The sequence below is a fragment of the Chaetomium tenue genome, assembly GCF_020726465.1.
Source record: "Chaetomium tenue strain MPI-SDFR-AT-0079 chromosome Unknown F5144scaffold_8, whole genome shotgun sequence".
Taxonomy (NCBI): Eukaryota; Fungi; Ascomycota; class Sordariomycetes; order Sordariales; family Chaetomiaceae; genus Chaetomium; species Chaetomium tenue.
This window is the reverse complement of record NW_027117336.1, coordinates 1-16551: the sequence shown is the minus strand read 5'-3', so window position 1 is coordinate 16551 and position 16551 is coordinate 1. Positions and strand designations below refer to the sequence as shown.

Genomic DNA, 16551 nt, shown 5'->3' with positions numbered 1-16551 from the left:
CAGTTAGGTAGAAAGACTATATACAAAAGGCCTAGCACCGTTTCCCTACTTGATCCCCATCAGGGTTCCATCGAAGCGGACCAATCACTGTTTCACATCAATGTTTCATGTTGAAAGCTCATCTCACCGTGCCGGACAATTCCTCTTGCTCGTGCTTGCTGTTGATCAAGCAGTCGTAGCAGAGGCTTTCTCAACCAACTCAGCGAAATTGGCGATCTGAGCGCTTTTCAGATCATGTGTCCATTTGCCCCGGGAGTTGTGAATGCTGAACCGGGTGCCATTGTTGGCCGGCTCCGCAGGGGGGGTTGCTGACTGCGCATATGCTAGTGACACTGTGCCGGCCGGGTTAAGATTGGTACTGCCCCATGAACTGACGCCCTTGGCGAGGACGGTGAGAGTCCAGTGAGTGGTGTTGGCCGTTGAACTAGGGAGAATAGTGTAGGAAGCCCCGGTAAAGGGGGTAGGATACGACCGGGAACTACAAACCAGTAAACCGTAAGTAACATGAAGCTATCTTAACACACCTTGTTTGTTTCGTTTCGAAGCGGTGTAGGTAAGTAGGGCCCTTTCCATGCGTGTTTTTACTCACCTTGCACTTCGGCTCGAGACAACAGTCTTGTCCCCATTGGCCCAACCCACTGTTAGGGGGTTGTTGACCATCACGCCGCCCCACGCGATGGCTGCCCAGCCTACCGCCCGAGGGGCCTCGATCTGGAGTAGGACATCAAACTTGCCCGCCGTGGCCGTGTCGGGAATGGCAATTCGGTATGCAATATTTTCGGGGCTCAGCCATTCAGAGTAGCATATCGTGGTGGCGGCATCGCAATATTTGGCTGCCGAGACGGCCGCGGTCTGTGGGACGGGGTTCCCAAGGCCGATGTTTCCAAGGGCAAGCGCCGTGACGGCGAGGTGAAGAGGGCCCATCGTGCTTTGTGTATCTCCGTGGGTGAGATGAGCTAGGGTTTAGTAGAAGGGGGATGATGGACGAAGACCGGATGGGTTGGTGCTCTTTGGGAGACAGCGTTCCAAGATATATAAACCATTGCATTTTCATATCTTTCCTGCTCAACTTTTATCCGGGTTTCGCCAGTCGGCCCCGGCTACTCGTTTACTTCGATGTCAAAGTTCGGGGCGGCTGATCTCGAGCTGATTTTCCCGGCTATGGGAATTGGTAATTGCACGCTTCTTAGTGGTGGTTAGCTACATTTAATAACTGCGGCTCTTGACCTCAACGTCGATTTTTATTAGGATGAATGCCAGAGAGAAAGCTTTGCCTATCAAGCACTGCCGAAGGCCCCTCCTCGGATCCCCAGTGTTACGATTTACTAGGTGCTTGGCGAGAACGTGAGATGACGAGATCTATCTTAGACGGGCCATCAAAGGAGGGGAAAATGAGAAGAAGAGACGGGCTAAAAGTTATTTAGATGGCTGGCTAGAGTAACGGGGCAAGGTTTTGATCAGGAACCGACGATTGAGGCCTAGGGACCGTTGGCACTTGACGATACAAGGTGCAGTTATTCAACTCGTTTTTATTGCGAGGGAGCATTTGGGGACGATATCATGATGGAAGAATACACCTAAGTTCCATATCGTTAAACGCCGTTGCTCTTGATAACACGATTGTAGTTAGAATGAGAGGAGGCACTGCAAGATGTTATTATGTCTTTCGTGTTATCCTAATTAAGCTGTACTTCTCGGGGTATTATGTCGTCTCTCTTAAACACAACCTAGATCTTTCCATACAAGTGACACGGAGTCATCGACCCTTACCATATCCCGTTCCTGACACATTCGCCGTGTTGTCATGTCATCATTCCACTCGGGTCCCTTGTTCAAACAGTGGAAAGGCCCCCGGGATTTCGAGGCGGGCATTATCCGGCTCCTCGCCCTCCCTGACGCTCCCATAGTCATGAATTGATGTTGGGTCGTTGTAACTTGGGCGTATTTCATCCCCGTTACACTCCTTCTTGACCCGAGCCGGGATACTTGGACCAGCTGTTAGCGAAGCTTTGCTATTCTCGCTTCCTCTCTTTGTATCTTCCATTTCCGCCTCCTTCTCCTTCTCCTTCTTCTTTTTCATCTTTTTCATCACCTCGCCGGTCAAGTCTTGTTTGAGCAGTCGTTCAAGGACGTCTTGCTTCCGGGTCCGTCGATCGCCGATGGAAATGAGTACACCGGCGAGAATATTCGTGGTGATGGAGCAGCACAAGATAGTGGTAGTGACGGCGGCCGGTAACAGATGTGCCGAGACTGCCCACGTACATATGCCAAGTGAGATTTGCAAGCAGCTGTGTAGATCGAGAAGAAGAACAACGGCGATTAGCAACCGCAGAGGAAATGCATGATGCGTCTCGGTTTCGTGTGGCTTGTAAAAAGTGTGAGATTTCGCGAGTTTGGTTTGGTGGTGTATCAACCGGGCTTGCGCCTTTTCCGACAAAACAGGGACGAACTGGTCGTCCTGCTGCTCTTCATTCGACCGAGGTTGAGCTTCGGGGTCTTGGTTGGACTGGTCTTGCTTGTTACCCGTCGGCAAGTCGTTGTGATCTTGCAGGTCAGGAAGAAGAAGCTTGCTGCGCAGCTTCCAAGTCTTTCGGTCTGACTCTGGTTAACGGCGTAAGGTCAAGGGAGCACAGGAAGCACAGGGAGCTTACGATAATGAGCCACAAATATCATATGGTACGTATCAACGGCACGAAACGGGGCGAGACCGTCGCCGACAATGCCGAACAGAGCGACCAAGGTATAGTCGATGACGTCGATCGCATAAAGTTGCCGATCACCAACATAAATCCACCCAATCAAGAACAAAACCCAGGCAAGGCCGAAGAGGGTGATGAGTGTGGCATACAGGGTGACGAGAAAGCCCAGCGGTCTCCTAGCATACTTGCCAAATCCCTTGAGTCGCTGTTTAATCTTGGACCGCCTGGAGTGCAGCATGTGCCGGACATAATCATTCAAGGCTTTGATGTCCTCTTCGGGCCAACCTTCGAGCGAGGCGTCGTTGGGGAGGATGGCGTACTGGGTGTCACTGAGGACCGAGGATAAGCTGGGCGACCGAGCGCCTTCGGGCGGACGTCCCTCGCCGGCACTTTCCGCTGCGGCCACGTCCTCTTTTGAAGGGGGGAAAGCTCCGGGAATTCGGGGGACTTGGGACAGATCGTAAGTCGGCCTGCGGTTCACCCACTTTCCGAGAGAGGGTATGAACAGCGAATTCTGGATGTTGGTAATGGATGATAATGTCGCTACCTCGGGGTCTGCCGTTGATAGATATTGATTAGCCACGGTTTCATTCCGAAATACCAAGGAAGATGTAGGGACGAAGAACTTACCAACGACGTCTAAAATATCGACAATCCTTGAATCGTAGCAGTCCCTATCTTGGGCGTGGCTGTAGGGGGGTTCCTGAACGGTTAGGCGGCGTCGACCAGGAAAATGGCGGCGCCTGTGGGTCGGGGCTCCGTCAACAACAGCTGCTGGCTCCGGCGACGGCGCTGGCGTCGCGACATGATCTCGAATTTGGTGCGACTGAGCTTCAACAACGGGTGGTAAAGCAGTCCAGGCAGTTGCTGTAGGGATCGCGGGCCGCTGTGGTTCCGAACTGGAACGTCGGCGACCGCCCAGCGGCTCTTGGTCGACATTATTGAGAGGCAACAGTCCCGAGGACAGAGCTGGGCCCCTTAATCTGCGAAGACGGATGGCGGATTGCTGACGATCTGGCGGAAGGGCGCGTGCGTTTTGGGAGACGGTGTGCGGTGGTGGTTGTTCAGTCGTTGGTGTCGCCGGAATCTCGTCCGCCGCCAGGGTCGGTCTCGGTGGGGGGGTGTTGTTGGCATGGTACGCATCGCCAGGGCCGAAATAAGTGTTGTCGTCGTCGACTGTTCTTTGTGCCGGGGCTTCTGCCCTTTGGGGAAGCCTTTCCGCCATTTCCACGGCACGGACATGACTCAATAACAAAAACTGAAGGCAGTCCGTATTGATCTCGATATTTACAAGAGGAATAACAATCCCATTAAAATTCCAACAAGGTTGGCATCCTGAAGCAAGCTGCCAAGGCAAAGTGCCCGTTTCACTATTGGGTGGACAGTGACGTCACTTGTCGCAGGAAAACACTGGAAAAAGGGGAAATTGAGGGTGCGCTCCTGGGCGGACTCGGCAGGCACTAAAAAGTTTAACATATTTCACAAGGAGCAAAAGATTCTGCGTCAGCCGCGAATCGAACGCGGGGCCCATCGATGGCAACGATGGATTTTACCACTAAACCACTGACGCGAGGATGTTATAATGAATAAGCGTTGGCTTTTACTACTATCATCGGGTATCTGCGTCGAGAGACCGCTAAAGCCTGCATTTATTCTCATTGATATCATGAGAATGGTAAATGGGAAGTGATAATAATTGTAGAGGTAAACTAGCGTGTGTTGTTATGGATGGGCTGCCTTTGTGGTGGGTGTGGATGAGGGAAATTAGGGGTGTGCCTTTATCACCATTCTCATTGTGATTCATCTTGACCCGAACTTATTCACACCCGCACCATGATGAATTGCTGTAGACCTTTTAAAGCTTTAAAATAAAGTTCTCCTTATAAATGTAAAATGTCTCGGGTCTGATAGATGGTAGTTTTATTTTGGGGGTTTAACTTTCCTTTCTTTGATTCTGCTAGGTCTTAAGAGTCCCGAGTCACCTTTAGGCTTTGACAGCTGGTGTCGACTGTCGACACTGTTAAGTCTCTCTCGACCGCGACCACATGCAGCTGGCATCTTCATCAGTCCTCAGAAACCAATAATTATCTATCCGTCAGAGCTGGATGACAATGAGCCTACATACAGACCTCTCGGTCGGCGCCACAGCCACCGAAACCGAGCCTCCGATCCTCAAGAAACCAGAATCGCACGATGCGCACGGCCGTCTCGAGTCTCACGTACCGTCGGGCGAGAAAGAAGACGAAAAGTGCATCAGCAACGACATCTTAGCCCTACCCGATACGGCTCTGGTTCCCGACGGCGAGAGACATGCTGCCGGTGTCGCCGAGACCGAGTATCCCGGCGGCTTCAAGCTGTTTTCCATCATTCTTGCGCTTGTTATGGGCATTTTCCTCGCTTCCCTGGACATGGTAAGTAACCGCATCACGCACGAAGACTTGCCTGTCCCGTGTGATGTTGATGTTAGCTTTGCTAATCCTGAGCATCGTATCAGACTATCGTTGCCACCGCTATCCCGAAGATCACCGATGAGTTCCACGGCCTGGACAAGGTGTCGTGGTATAGCGCCGCCTTTTTCATGACCAACGGAGGCTTCCAGTCTTCGTGGGGTAAAGCCTACCGCTACTTTCCCTTAAAGTTCACCTTCCTAATGGCCATTGTCGTGTTCGAACTCGGGAGCCTGATCTGCGCTGTCGCTCCAAACTCGACCGCCTTGATTGTTGGCCGCGCCATCAACGGCCTGGGCGCTGCAGGCATCGGCACCGGCGCTTACACCATCATCGCCTTTGTCGCTAAGCCCAGCAAGCGCGCTACCTACACTGGCTTTGTCGGCATGTCGTTCGGCGTCGCCTGCGTTGTGGGTCCCCTCATCGGCGGCGTCTTCGCTGACAAGGTGACCTGGCGCTGGTGCTTTTGGATCAATCTTCCGATCGGTGGCCTGTCCGCCCTCATCATCCTCTTCTTTTTCCAACCGCCCAGCGCCGCAAAACCGGTTGATGCCCCGTGGAGAGAGAGGTTCTTGCAGATGGACCCAATCGGCGTGGCCCTGGTTATGGGTGCCATTGTTGCCTTTATGCTGGCCCTGCAGTATGGCGGCCAAACCGCGCCGTGGAATAGTAGCGTCGTCATTGGCCTACTCGTTGGTTTCGTGCTGATAACAGTAGCGTTCGTCGTTTGGGAACACTTCCAGGGCGAGCGGGCTATTGTCGTGCCTCGGCTACTCAAACAACGGGCGATCTGCATCAGCTGCCTCTTTGCCTTCGTCTTCGTCGGGTCCTACTATCTCGTCATCTACTACATCCCCATCTACTTCCAGAGCGTTGGAAACGCTAGCCCGACCATGTCCGGCGTCTACAACCTCCCCCTCATCATCGCCACCACGATTTCCATGATCATATCCGGCATGCTTATCAGCGCCACCGGCCTTGCGGTTCCCATTCAAGTCGGTGGTGCCACCATCGGTGTCATTGCAGCAGGACTCCTGTATACACTGGACGTCGACACCGGCATTGGCAAGTGGATCGGATACCAGCTACTTGGTGGTGTCGGCTGGGGCCTAGCATTCCAAGTTCCCATCATCGTCGGGCAAGCCAACGCGGATCCTGAGGATATCTCTTCTGTAACTGCCATGGTTCTTTGTAAGTCAATACCTTCCGCTGCTATTTCTCGCCGATTTTAATCGTACCCCATACAGTTTTCCAATGTATCGGCGGTACCGCTTTTGTTACGGCAGCCCAGGCTGCCTTTGTCAATCGGATGATCCACACGCTGCCTAACTCTGCCCCCGACGTCGACCCGGCCAGTGTGGTTACAACAGGAGCAACCTTGATCCGGACAGCTTTCCCTGCGGATCAGGTCCACGGTATCATCGTTGCATACATGGCTGGTATCAAGGTTGCACTCGGCATCTCAATTGGAGGTGCCGGGCTCGGTCTAGCAATCTGCCTTTGCAGTGGGTGGAAGAGACTTAACTCGAATGCGGTTAAAGATGTTGTCGTGGCGGCGTGACGGCGTGACGGCGGATATAAGTGACACATACCCTTTGTAATATATAATGTTGTTTTGCCGTCGTGTATTATTAAATCCGTAACCAGTCATGGGAAAACTAGAATCTAAATTCCGACTCGAACGTTCAAACTCTGTGATTACGGGTCCGGGAGGTTGGACGTCTGTGGAGATTCCAGTCGTTGGGAATTATCATGCTTTGGACAGGGCACCGGCCGCATCTTGTGTAGCGGTATCACAATTTCCATATGAGCAACCTACATAAGGATAAGCCCTTGGCTGCCTATGGGTTTGGCAGGAGCTCGGATTGTGTTGCGAGTGAAATTTAATACTGTATGACCTAGATACGAGATGGGGCGGTCAACTTAAGTCTTCCGTCACGTATCCATGGAGGGAACGAGAGGCGAGAAACCCACCAAGGGAAATCTATACAAGTGTGAACAAAATACCATACGCACTCCTATCCTAAATCTAAAATTGTAAAAAAGACATGACTACAGAGCCCCTTCAACTTGATCCTTGAGTGGACGCCTAGTGAACACCGTCCTCTCCCATCCGTCAATGTCGTCGAGAATGGTCTCCCGGACAAGTTCATATTTGCCTACTTTCGGCAAGATGATGGCCCAAACCAGCCAATACACACCACCGGCAAAGATAATCCCAAATCCGACAACACAGTGAATCCAGTACGGCAGAGATTGGTATATGTTCTGGCCGTCTTCCGGTGGGACGAATGGTGCAACTACAAGGTAAACGTTGCTTAGAAAGAAGAAGATGACGACCGGGAGGGTAGCGCTGATTGGGGGGTCCCAATTCCATGACTTGCGGTTCAGGTAAAGGTAGATCAACCCTGCCGACACGAAGGCGTTTACAATAGCAAGGGGATATGAGATTAGGCTGTCAAGTATTTGGTTAGTGAATTGGATCAACGGTAAAGAATGGGAAACAGAGTGAGCCCTCACTCACTTCAGAATAAAGTCGTACGCATCCCCAGGTGGGGGAGCAAGCATGATAATGACGGAAACAAGCCAATGTTCGAAGAGGCCAGCTAGGGGGGCATTGAACGGGCGGTTACTGGCCCAAATCCGAGAGAAGGGGAGAATGCCCTCACGTCCCAGCTCTTGCACGAGTCGGCCCTGCGAGAATATGACACTGAGCACATTGCCGAAGGCCGACAGCGCGACAAACACCGAGAGCGCACGCTCGGCAGTGCCGCCAAAGACGTTTCTAAACAAGGACGCAGCAACGAGTCGCCGGGCTTCGAGGATTTCCTCCTTGGGGACGGCAGCGAAGTAGGCGACGTTGACAAGCATGTAGAGGATCGAAATGGTCCCGATGGCCATTGGCGCGGCAATCTTGAGGGTACGTACGGGGTTGCGTGTCTCTGATAGGCTGTAGTTGGCATTACTGAAGCCGACGAAACTCCAGATGACGTTGTACAGGGCCGTCACAACGCCATAAGCACTTCCTGTCGTTCCCTCAAACGCGTTGGTGAAGTTATGTGGTCGGCGCTCCTCGGGGAGCTTGAGGTGTCCCGCAAGGGCAACCCAGCCAGTGATGACGATGATGAGGATGATGATGACCTTGATAGCCCCAAGAAGGTTCTGGAGGCGAATGCCCCATTTGAGCGCCGTGCCGTGGATGAGAAACGCGGCAGTGATACAGGCAATGCCAATTCCCCGCTGGTTCCACCGGTCCACTTCGATTTGAGCCGCGTGAAGAATATATTCGCTAGCAAGGACAAGGTGACACTTCGTTAGCCCACGCCGCCGGGAATTGTGGGAGAAAAAGAAAATCAAGGTTCGAGGGTGGTAAGAAGGGATTTCAAGGGGCGCCGCCGAAAGAGACTGGCGGAATCACTTACCCAAAGATGACCGAGTTACCACTAGCCCAGCCGAGCAAAACCACGTAACCGGTGTACAGACCAGTGACCAGGAACTTTGGTTTCCTATAGACGTATTCCAAGTAGTTCTTCTCGCCCCCGTTTTGTGGAATGGCGGTTCCAAACTCCAGATACACGGCCGTTCCGGCGAGGGCGATGATTGCACCGGATAGCCACATAAATAGCGAAAGGCCAACACTGCCAGATAACGCTAGGATAGAGCCCGGTGTTGCGAAGATACCGGTGCCGATGACGCGGTTGACGACGAGGAAAGTGGCAGACACGACCCCGATCTGTCGTTTGGCGTCTCGTGCTTGTCGGAGTTGGCCTAGGAACCAAGTTAACCAACGGGATCAAGGTAAAATTAATCATATCTGAGAGGTCAGGCCCGACGAACCAACTTGAGCGTCATGGTCGTCAGAGGCAAACTCGCTATCATTGTTATCGCCCGTTTTGGCGGCGGTGGCCTGTGGTATGAAGGACTTCGACATGGCAACGCAAGATTTAACGACCTAGTTGGGAGACGAGGAGGGCTGGGACGTGGGCCAGAGATTCAGGATTAAAAAGAAGTTCCATGGACCTTGTCTGCGGCAGGGATGGGCGTGCTCGAGGTTTACTGACCCACAGCTGACCTGACAAGAGAGGCAGGCGGCGAGATCCCTGTCCAAACTGCGGGTGCTGAGGGCTTTGAAAATGGAGCCCAAGGCCCAAACGAGCTGAGAAAAGGTCGCATTATTCGAATTCCGTCAGCGGTGTGGATGTCGTGATCTGGCGTCATTATTAGGTGTGGAGTTTAAAAAACCTTTCACTTCACACATAAAAGAGATAAGTAGCCTTGGCTAGGACTCAAGACCTAAGGAACAAACAATCGTAGAGAAAACAATAGGGGTATATGAAATAATAGAGTTAACAAGGAGGTATTAAACTAAAACCTAAAGCAAGATGGTTAAAACGTCGAGTACAGTCTTCTCTTCTTTGGAATAACAAGTTCAACGTCGGGCTGGATATCTAGGGAGGCGAGGTATGTGCGGAGTATGATTTGTACCGTGTATATGTATGTGCTAAGAACCCTACAATACACAAGTTCAAGAAGTGCGGTCCGAAGAAGCGAAAGATATTCCAGCTTCACTCATTCACAACGTGCGTTCCCAAACCAGAGGGGACGGCTCCCAGTTGCTCCCTACTTTAAACCTGGACGGTTGAGCCGACGGGGCCGAAGCGGATGTTGGACCAAACGACGGTGCTATTCGACTATTAGCAATGCAATGTCTCGGTGGAGCTTTAGAGGCTCTTGAACTTACGCATCGGGGTGCTGGGCCTCAACGTCGGACGGGACACCAGAGTCCTGGGCACAGGGACCACGGTCGCCACCGGGGGTGCCGGCCTTGTCAGGGGGGTAGCTGGAGTCGAGCCAAAGCATGTTGGCGTAGTGCTAAGATAAAAGTAAGCATTGTAATCAATCCGTTGGAGCCGCAGCCGGCATCCGAAGCGTCGAGAAACGTACATCATCCCAGATGGACATGACGAGCACCATGGGGACGGCAAGAGCCTTGTTCAGCGCATCGAAGCCGCCAACCTCAGCGAAGCGGTCGCGGTCACCAAAGACCTCAGGCATGGCGCTGCACAGCTCAGGAGTGATGGAACTGCTCTCGGTGGGGAGACCTTCGTGCTTGGGGCCGGGGACCTCAATCTTTTTGCCATTCTGGACGAAGAACTGAGTGAGCTTGTTCTGCTGGAATTGGCTCACGACGCTGTAGTAGGGATTTTTGTTAGCGATCCATATCGGCCCCTTAGGATCCTGGGCCCGTGACTCACGTGAACTTCTTGCTGGTGTCGACGGTCAAGCCCTTTCCATAGAAGTCAGTGTTGCCCACGCGGTAAGGGTTGTAATCGCATCCGTTAGCGTCGCAGTCGCCCGCAAAGCGGTCCTCCGAGTAGGTACCACCGCAGGTAGTGTCTTCGCAGACGTGGTAGTTGTTGTTCTCACACGCGTGCGGCGTGAAGGCATAAGCATGCGCGTTGGACTCCCTGCAACGTCAATTAGAGAGACTGCTGAGAATTACCGAAACTGGATTTTCGTCGTCTGGGATGCTTACCAAACATCGATCTCGGCGCAGCAACCGCCGAGCGCGCCAACACCGGCATTGGCGTCGTTGCTAGACGGCGTCCATCCGTCGTAGTTGGCCTTGCCGCCGACAAACTTGAGGTCGCGGGCGCATTGGGCATCGCAGTACTGGGGCGAGAGTTAGTAGATGAAATAGAAACCCGCGGAGTGCGGAGGATTCAACTTACTCCAGTGCCGTATTTGGCGCCGGCCTTGTTGCTGGAATAGCTCTTCATGCCACCATCCTCCTCCATAGCAACGAAGTATAGCGCACTGTTGAGACCGCACTCGACGGTGGAGAGGTCGACGTCAAAGGTGAACTCGTTGTTCATGAGGGTGAACATCTGATACTTGGACGCGCCATTCATGAGGTAGAAGCGCGAGCCAATGTTGGTGCCGTACTCGTGCTTGGTGAGGAACTTGAGAGACAGAGAGTCGCCGCTGGTCGAGGCACCGTACGTCTTGCCGTACTCGGCACCCTCAAGCAGGCACTTGGAGGTGCAGTCGGCGGTCGAGCTGCAGGCGTCGGTCCACTCGTTGCCGTCATAGCAGTTCTTGGAGTCGGCATTGTGCAACCAGCGCCAGTTGGCGTCGATAACGACCTCGCCGTTGACGGTAGAGCAAGATCCACCGCTCGAACACTTCTTCCAGGTGATCTTAGGGTGAGTCTCGGATGTGCTAGTGCCGACGCCCTGAGCCGAGACGAGGCTCATCAGCGGCAAAGCCGCCGCGAGGTACTGGAGATACTGCTTCATGATGGCCAAAGAGCTGTGCAAAGGTGAAGAGCGACTTGAGCGTGAAGAAAAAGTAGTTACTCCTAGGTGCCGCCCCCTCGCCTTTATACCACGCTTCTCGTGAGAGATGGCCTGGTTCGGACACGGAGCTGTCCAGATCTGGAAAATGTGCTCAACATGGTGGTGGAAAACTGAGCCGATGATCCATACCACAGGTCCATTGTCTGGTAATTGATCAGCCAACCGTTGATTCGGCTTCAATGGCGGGTGATGCACGGAGAACCTTGGCTGGGCGGCGCCGGACTGGGCGACAATAGCAAGATAGATTAAGCGTCCCTGAAAATCTGGGGTACACGCTTGCGTTGCATCTCCAAAGAAGCTGTTGGGATTGGCATTGCTTGGGCGCCTCGAGCTGTTAGCGTCCCTCGGTTCTGATAGGTGGTTAGGTCATGCCCCCCGGCCTCACGCCGCGATCATGCCTTTACGGGTCGGGATCTGCGTGCCCAGGACGGAGACTGGCCCCCCGCAGTTGCAGCGTTGTCCCCAAGAGGTTCCGTCGCCGTCATGGATGAGAGCTTGCCTTCGAGGAGGGGGGGAGGGTAATATAATCCGAGCTTAATCAATTTATCGGCCCCTCACCGAACAACAATGTTGCCGGTGCTCCAGTATTGCCGAGCCTGACCTCGCGGGCCCCATTGGCCGGCCCCGGGGCCTCTACGGACGGCGTGCCGGCAGTTGGTACCGTGGCTGGGTTCTTGGCTACCATTCTGGGTTGCAACCTGCTATGCCGACAGTGCGTCGGCATGATGTTGATTATCAGGTCCCGGATTCGTTTACCGGCCGGTGCCATTTCCTTGGTCCGTCTCCGCCACTGTCCATTGGCTACCTTCGGTGCCTGGCTGCCCCGGTTTCCCGTGAAACGCGACGCAAGAATACCGTCGAATTTACCCCGGAGATTGACTGAAACGGAAGGGCCACCTCCGATTCGTGGGCCAGCAACGTCGGCCAATGCCTCAGAATGGTTGTATAATATCCAGCTCTTGGCCTCTTCTTTTGGCTGTCATTGCATCCCAACCTGTTCGTCTGATCTGCCGATGTCATGGCGACGCGCTGCCATCGGGACACCCTGGGACCAATACACCTGGTTCTGACCCTGGGATGGTAGCATTAAGATTGGAGGTGCTTCTCATTCGATTTAATGATGCGCGCAAATAGATGAGTGTGGCCCGATCTCAGATCGTCTTGGTGTATTGGAAAACCCCCTGAAACTTCGGAGTTCCTGGCCGTCGCTCCTATTTCCGTCATATAAGCAGGTTTGACGGGAAACCGGATGTTGATTCCATGTTGACACACTTGCTCGACGGTTCGAGCCTCTTGGCGCGCCAAGGTGAGTTCCTGTGTCTGTGTTTTCAAGTCATTTTTGACGAGCAAGGTGAAAAGGCGAGCTACCAAGGATGAATTCAAGGGTTGTTCGTATCTTTATATCTCTTTGTAGAAGGGAGGCCTCTAGGCTGTAAGTTGGGGCCCAAAAGAGAGAAGTTGGGGAGGTTTGAACTTTTGGAAAAGAAAGCGGAGACTAATATAAGTAGATAGGTACATATACTTGGAGGTTGTAATATGCTGGGGCTCAAGAGCTCAGTTGCAGTAGGGGGATGTTCTTGAAACTCAGCTTGCAGTGAACTATACTTGCATAACAGCAGGACTCCTATTTTTCTGACCCTTTGGCCGCGTAGTTATTGTGCCGACGGGCGCCGCAAACCGTCCTTCGTTATCTTACCCATCCACTTTCTATACCGTCTTTAGGCACCTACTTTCACCAGCATGCCTTTGTATTCTCGTGCATTAGGCTCCCTCGTAGCATTTTCCCTTCCTTGCGACTCCATTACGGAGCTACTGCCTCTCGATCGTACACAATATGGACTCCGACAACCTCGCGAACTTTCAACACATTGTCTCAGCCGACTAAGCCGTGATTAGCTTTTTACTCAATACCCCCTAGTAGGATCATATCACCGACCTCGATAATTGTTGCGCTCTTCTCGATGATTTGTACTGACTGCACCAGGACTTAAGTACTTCAATGCCAAATGGCGCGACAGTAACTTTTTCATAGTTACCTACCTGCCTATATAGTGGCTTGAAAAGTATACCTCTACTATGCAGAGGATAACTTGTAGAAATTCTTGATGTATGCACTTTGGCAGTAATGAGCTCTTGTATGCTTTACTTTCCCCCTTCTTTTACTGATTTTACCACTCCCCTAGACTTCAAACAAATCGTTTCTCAGTTCTTCAATATCAGATACCAATGTTGCCACCAACTACGATGCTAGGTAGCCAAGGAAATGTAAAAGCTTCTTATATCTTCCCTTTCTCTTCTCTTCTTTTCTTTTTTTGCCTCAAGGAACCAAGAATAAAAATACCAAGACATTTCATGCACGAGAATTGCCGTCGGTACATAAGGAGCTACCCCGCTGCGGATCGCTTACCCCTCAATAAATCACTCAGTTCGACACGTTTCTCAATACCCACCTAACAATTGCAAAGGAAATTGTAACATTGTCCTGCCGGAAGTATTAGTCAAAGCCCTTTTGCCATGTCTGAATCCACTTCCTCGCGACTCTCTTCTCGTATGGCCAGACTGAACCCCTTCAAGACCAGAGCAAGGCAGGACGATGATGAGGATGACGCCGGGGAGGAAATTGATGCCGCCACCTTCGCCGGTGGCGGTCTCGGTGCATCAACAGGCACCACGCATCATCCTCTGTCAGTCAGTGCTGCGCTCCAGTCGTTTCTCTTCCACAAGGGTGTATTAGGCAACAGCGATTCCGACGACGTCAAAGGACCGTTGCTGAAGGCCTTGCTTGACAAACCGGTCGTTACACCGCCCGCCTACCTCTTGGACAGGTCGCATCCTCTGCCGGAGTATTTTATCAGCTCTAGCCACAACACATATTTGATGTCCCATCAGCTTTTTGGCGCTTCTTCAGCCGCCGCATATGAAACCACCCTCAAGGCCGGGGCGCGGTGTATCGAGATTGACGCGTGGTAAGTGCCTATCTATATCTCGACTGCCTGTACACCCCAATCTTAACCCTCCAGTCCCCTCAACTGTGACAACGGTTTCTCTATCCTGGTCCCGAGCTCTTGGGAATGAACAATTATTTGTTAACATTGTGCCAGGGATAACCCCGATAACTGTACGGAGCCGAAGGTCACGCATGGCTACACGCTCGTATCCAATATCCCTTTCCGCGTAGTGTGTGAAACGATACGTGACGTGGTTGACCACGAGGAAACGGCCGCTCGGGGTCGGGGGTATGCCCCGGCTCCAATCCTCGTCTCACTGGAAAACCACTGCGACCGGGACGGACAGCTCCGCCTTGTTGAAATCATGAAAGAGGTCTGGGGGGACCGGTTGCTGAGTGTCCCAATCCGCCAAAAGGGACATGAAGAACAAGAAGGCGGCGACCCGGTCCGGCTCGAGGATCTGGGCTCCAAGATTGCCGTCATTGTCGAGTACCACCTGCCGGATGAGGTGGACGATTCCAGCACCTCCTCGTCCAGCTCCAGTGATTCCGAGGAGGAGAAGCAAGCCCGGGAGGAGTATAAAACAAAGAAGAACGCTACACCACCGCCCATCATCATTCCTGAATTGGCAGAGCTCGGTGTCTATGCACAATCCGTCAAACCACGCGACGACTCCTGGTACATCGAGGGGAAGGTCAAGGATGGCCCTCCTGAGCATCATCTGATCAACGTTTCCGAGTCTGGTTTGGCTTCGCATACTAAGGAGCACGCGCCGGAAATCGCACGCCACAATGCACGTCACCTCATGCGTGTTTATCCTAAAGGGACCCGGATATCATCACGTAATCTTTCCCCAGTGCCGTTCTGGGCCGTCGGTGCCCAAATCTGCGCTCTCAACTGGCAAACATTTGGCGCGAGCATGCAGATCAACGACGCTCTCTTTGCTGGCACTGCTGGTTATGTCTTGAAGCCTTCCGCTCTCCGCCGCGACGGCAGTGGCGCCCTATCGTCTGAGGGCCGTCGGAAAACGATACAGCTTCACGTTGCCGGTGCCACAAATGTTCCGCTCCCGGCCGGTGATGACGTGGGTGACTTGAAGCCGTACTTGACCTGCTCACTTCTTCAACCGGGAACTGGGGCTGAGCTAGTCAAGGTCAAGCGTAAAACTGGAGTATATCACAAACGGAACGCCTTGACTCGCCCATTTCTCGGCTCCGTTGGCGGTACCGGCGAAAGCCCTGCGGCAACGGACCCAGTATGGGATGAGACACTCGAATGGGAGTTTGAGGACAACGAGTTGGTATTTGTAAGGATGCTCATCAAGAGTGACGCGAGCTTCTCAAGCAACCCCATCCTGGCCGTCGCCGCGGTCCGCCTGTTATATCTTGACCGCGAGGCTGGCTGGACGTTTGTACGGATGTTGGATCTCAGAGGTCACGAGACAGGGTGCTCATTACTTGTCAAATTCGAGATTCGGGATGTGCAGTAAGGAGGCCAGGTGAATACCTAGGTCCTATGTTTGGAGGAGAGTACGAACTTAGTGATTTCAGGAAGGAAAGGGTAGATACACGAAGTGAACGGCCCTGTCAGCTCTGGAGTCGACTATGAATAAATAAACAAGTTGAAGAACACGAAGTTGTCCGGGCTTTATTCTCTCGAACCACGAAATTTGACATGTTAACCATTAACCCTTGATTATCACATGCAATGCCAAGACAATGACAAGGTTCGTTCCTCGGTAGTGGATCCGAAATTTGTCTCCGTCGTCCGTGAAAACCACAAACCGGCTGTTTGAGACTGTTTTCCTCCTCCTTCTCCTGCTCCTTCTCCTTGGTACACAAAACTTGAACCCTTAGTCATCCATATTCATCTCTACACAACATCATCACCCCGTCATGTCTTCTTTACCGGTGCCATTTACGGCTGACTCGGCCGTGTTGGCTTGCTCGGTCGGCGCCAGCATCATCTACCTCACAATGGTTCGCTCTCCGCCGAGCGGCCAACGCATGGTAGTCAAAACGGCGTCCACAGCTCTACTTTCTGCTCTCGTCGTTATCCAAGGCGGACCACGTCTCTTGGCCGGGGCGCTGGCTTTGGG

The 16551-nt window shown here is 52.8% G+C and overlaps 6 protein-coding genes and 1 non-coding gene across 7 annotated transcripts; 2 read left to right on the top strand and 5 right to left on the bottom strand.

The window, feature by feature from the left end:
- Positions 1-165: 165 nt before the first annotated feature.
- Positions 166-1133, bottom strand: F5144DRAFT_661188 (uncharacterized protein; the record flags this gene model as incomplete). Its single annotated transcript, XM_066793288.1, has 2 exons — positions 590-1133; positions 166-424 (listed from the first exon to the last, which is right to left on the bottom strand). Exons 1-2 carry the CDS (start codon positions 922-924, stop codon positions 166-168), a joined length of 594 nt encoding a protein of 197 aa, XP_066638176.1. The 5' UTR covers positions 925-1133.
- A 504-nt stretch (positions 1134-1637) lies between these two features.
- F5144DRAFT_587057 (uncharacterized protein) lies at positions 1638-4154 on the bottom strand. The gene is made up of 3 exons (XM_066789814.1): positions 3330-4154; positions 2652-3254; positions 1638-2595 (listed from the first exon to the last, which is right to left on the bottom strand). Exons 1-3 carry the CDS (start codon positions 3922-3924, stop codon positions 1811-1813), a joined length of 1983 nt encoding a protein of 660 aa, XP_066638175.1. The 5' UTR covers positions 3925-4154; the 3' UTR covers positions 1638-1810.
- A 44-nt stretch (positions 4155-4198) lies between these two features.
- Positions 4199-4269, bottom strand: F5144DRAFT_t180. The gene has a single exon. It is a non-coding gene; the product is annotated as a tRNA-Gly (tRNA).
- A 291-nt stretch (positions 4270-4560) lies between these two features.
- F5144DRAFT_520917 (major facilitator superfamily-domain-containing protein) lies at positions 4561-6843 on the top strand. Its single transcript, XM_066786707.1, has 3 exons — positions 4561-5110; positions 5194-6337; positions 6394-6843. Exons 1-3 carry the CDS (start codon positions 4805-4807, stop codon positions 6705-6707), a joined length of 1764 nt encoding a protein of 587 aa, XP_066638174.1. The 5' UTR covers positions 4561-4804; the 3' UTR covers positions 6708-6843.
- A 313-nt stretch (positions 6844-7156) lies between these two features.
- On the bottom strand, positions 7157-9127 carry F5144DRAFT_398090 (amino acid/polyamine transporter I). The gene is made up of 4 exons (XM_066784791.1): positions 8984-9127; positions 8569-8914; positions 7671-8435; positions 7157-7601 (listed from the first exon to the last, which is right to left on the bottom strand). Exons 1-4 carry the CDS (start codon positions 9075-9077, stop codon positions 7199-7201), a joined length of 1608 nt encoding a protein of 535 aa, XP_066638173.1. The 5' UTR covers positions 9078-9127; the 3' UTR covers positions 7157-7198.
- A 477-nt stretch (positions 9128-9604) lies between these two features.
- On the bottom strand, positions 9605-11836 carry F5144DRAFT_398078 (glycoside hydrolase). The gene is made up of 6 exons (XM_066784790.1): positions 10879-11836; positions 10683-10819; positions 10402-10614; positions 10091-10337; positions 9888-10018; positions 9605-9829 (listed from the first exon to the last, which is right to left on the bottom strand). The coding sequence occupies exons 1-6, from the start codon at positions 11443-11445 to the stop codon at positions 9772-9774; spliced, it is 1353 nt and encodes a 450-aa protein (XP_066638172.1). The 5' UTR covers positions 11446-11836; the 3' UTR covers positions 9605-9771.
- A 2089-nt stretch (positions 11837-13925) lies between these two features.
- Positions 13926-16099, top strand: F5144DRAFT_587050 (1-phosphatidylinositol-4,5-bisphosphate phosphodiesterase). The gene is made up of 2 exons (XM_066789813.1): positions 13926-14471; positions 14607-16099. Exons 1-2 carry the CDS (start codon positions 14020-14022, stop codon positions 15940-15942), a joined length of 1788 nt encoding a protein of 595 aa, XP_066638171.1. The 5' UTR covers positions 13926-14019; the 3' UTR covers positions 15943-16099.
- The last annotated feature ends 452 nt before the right edge of the window (positions 16100-16551 follow it).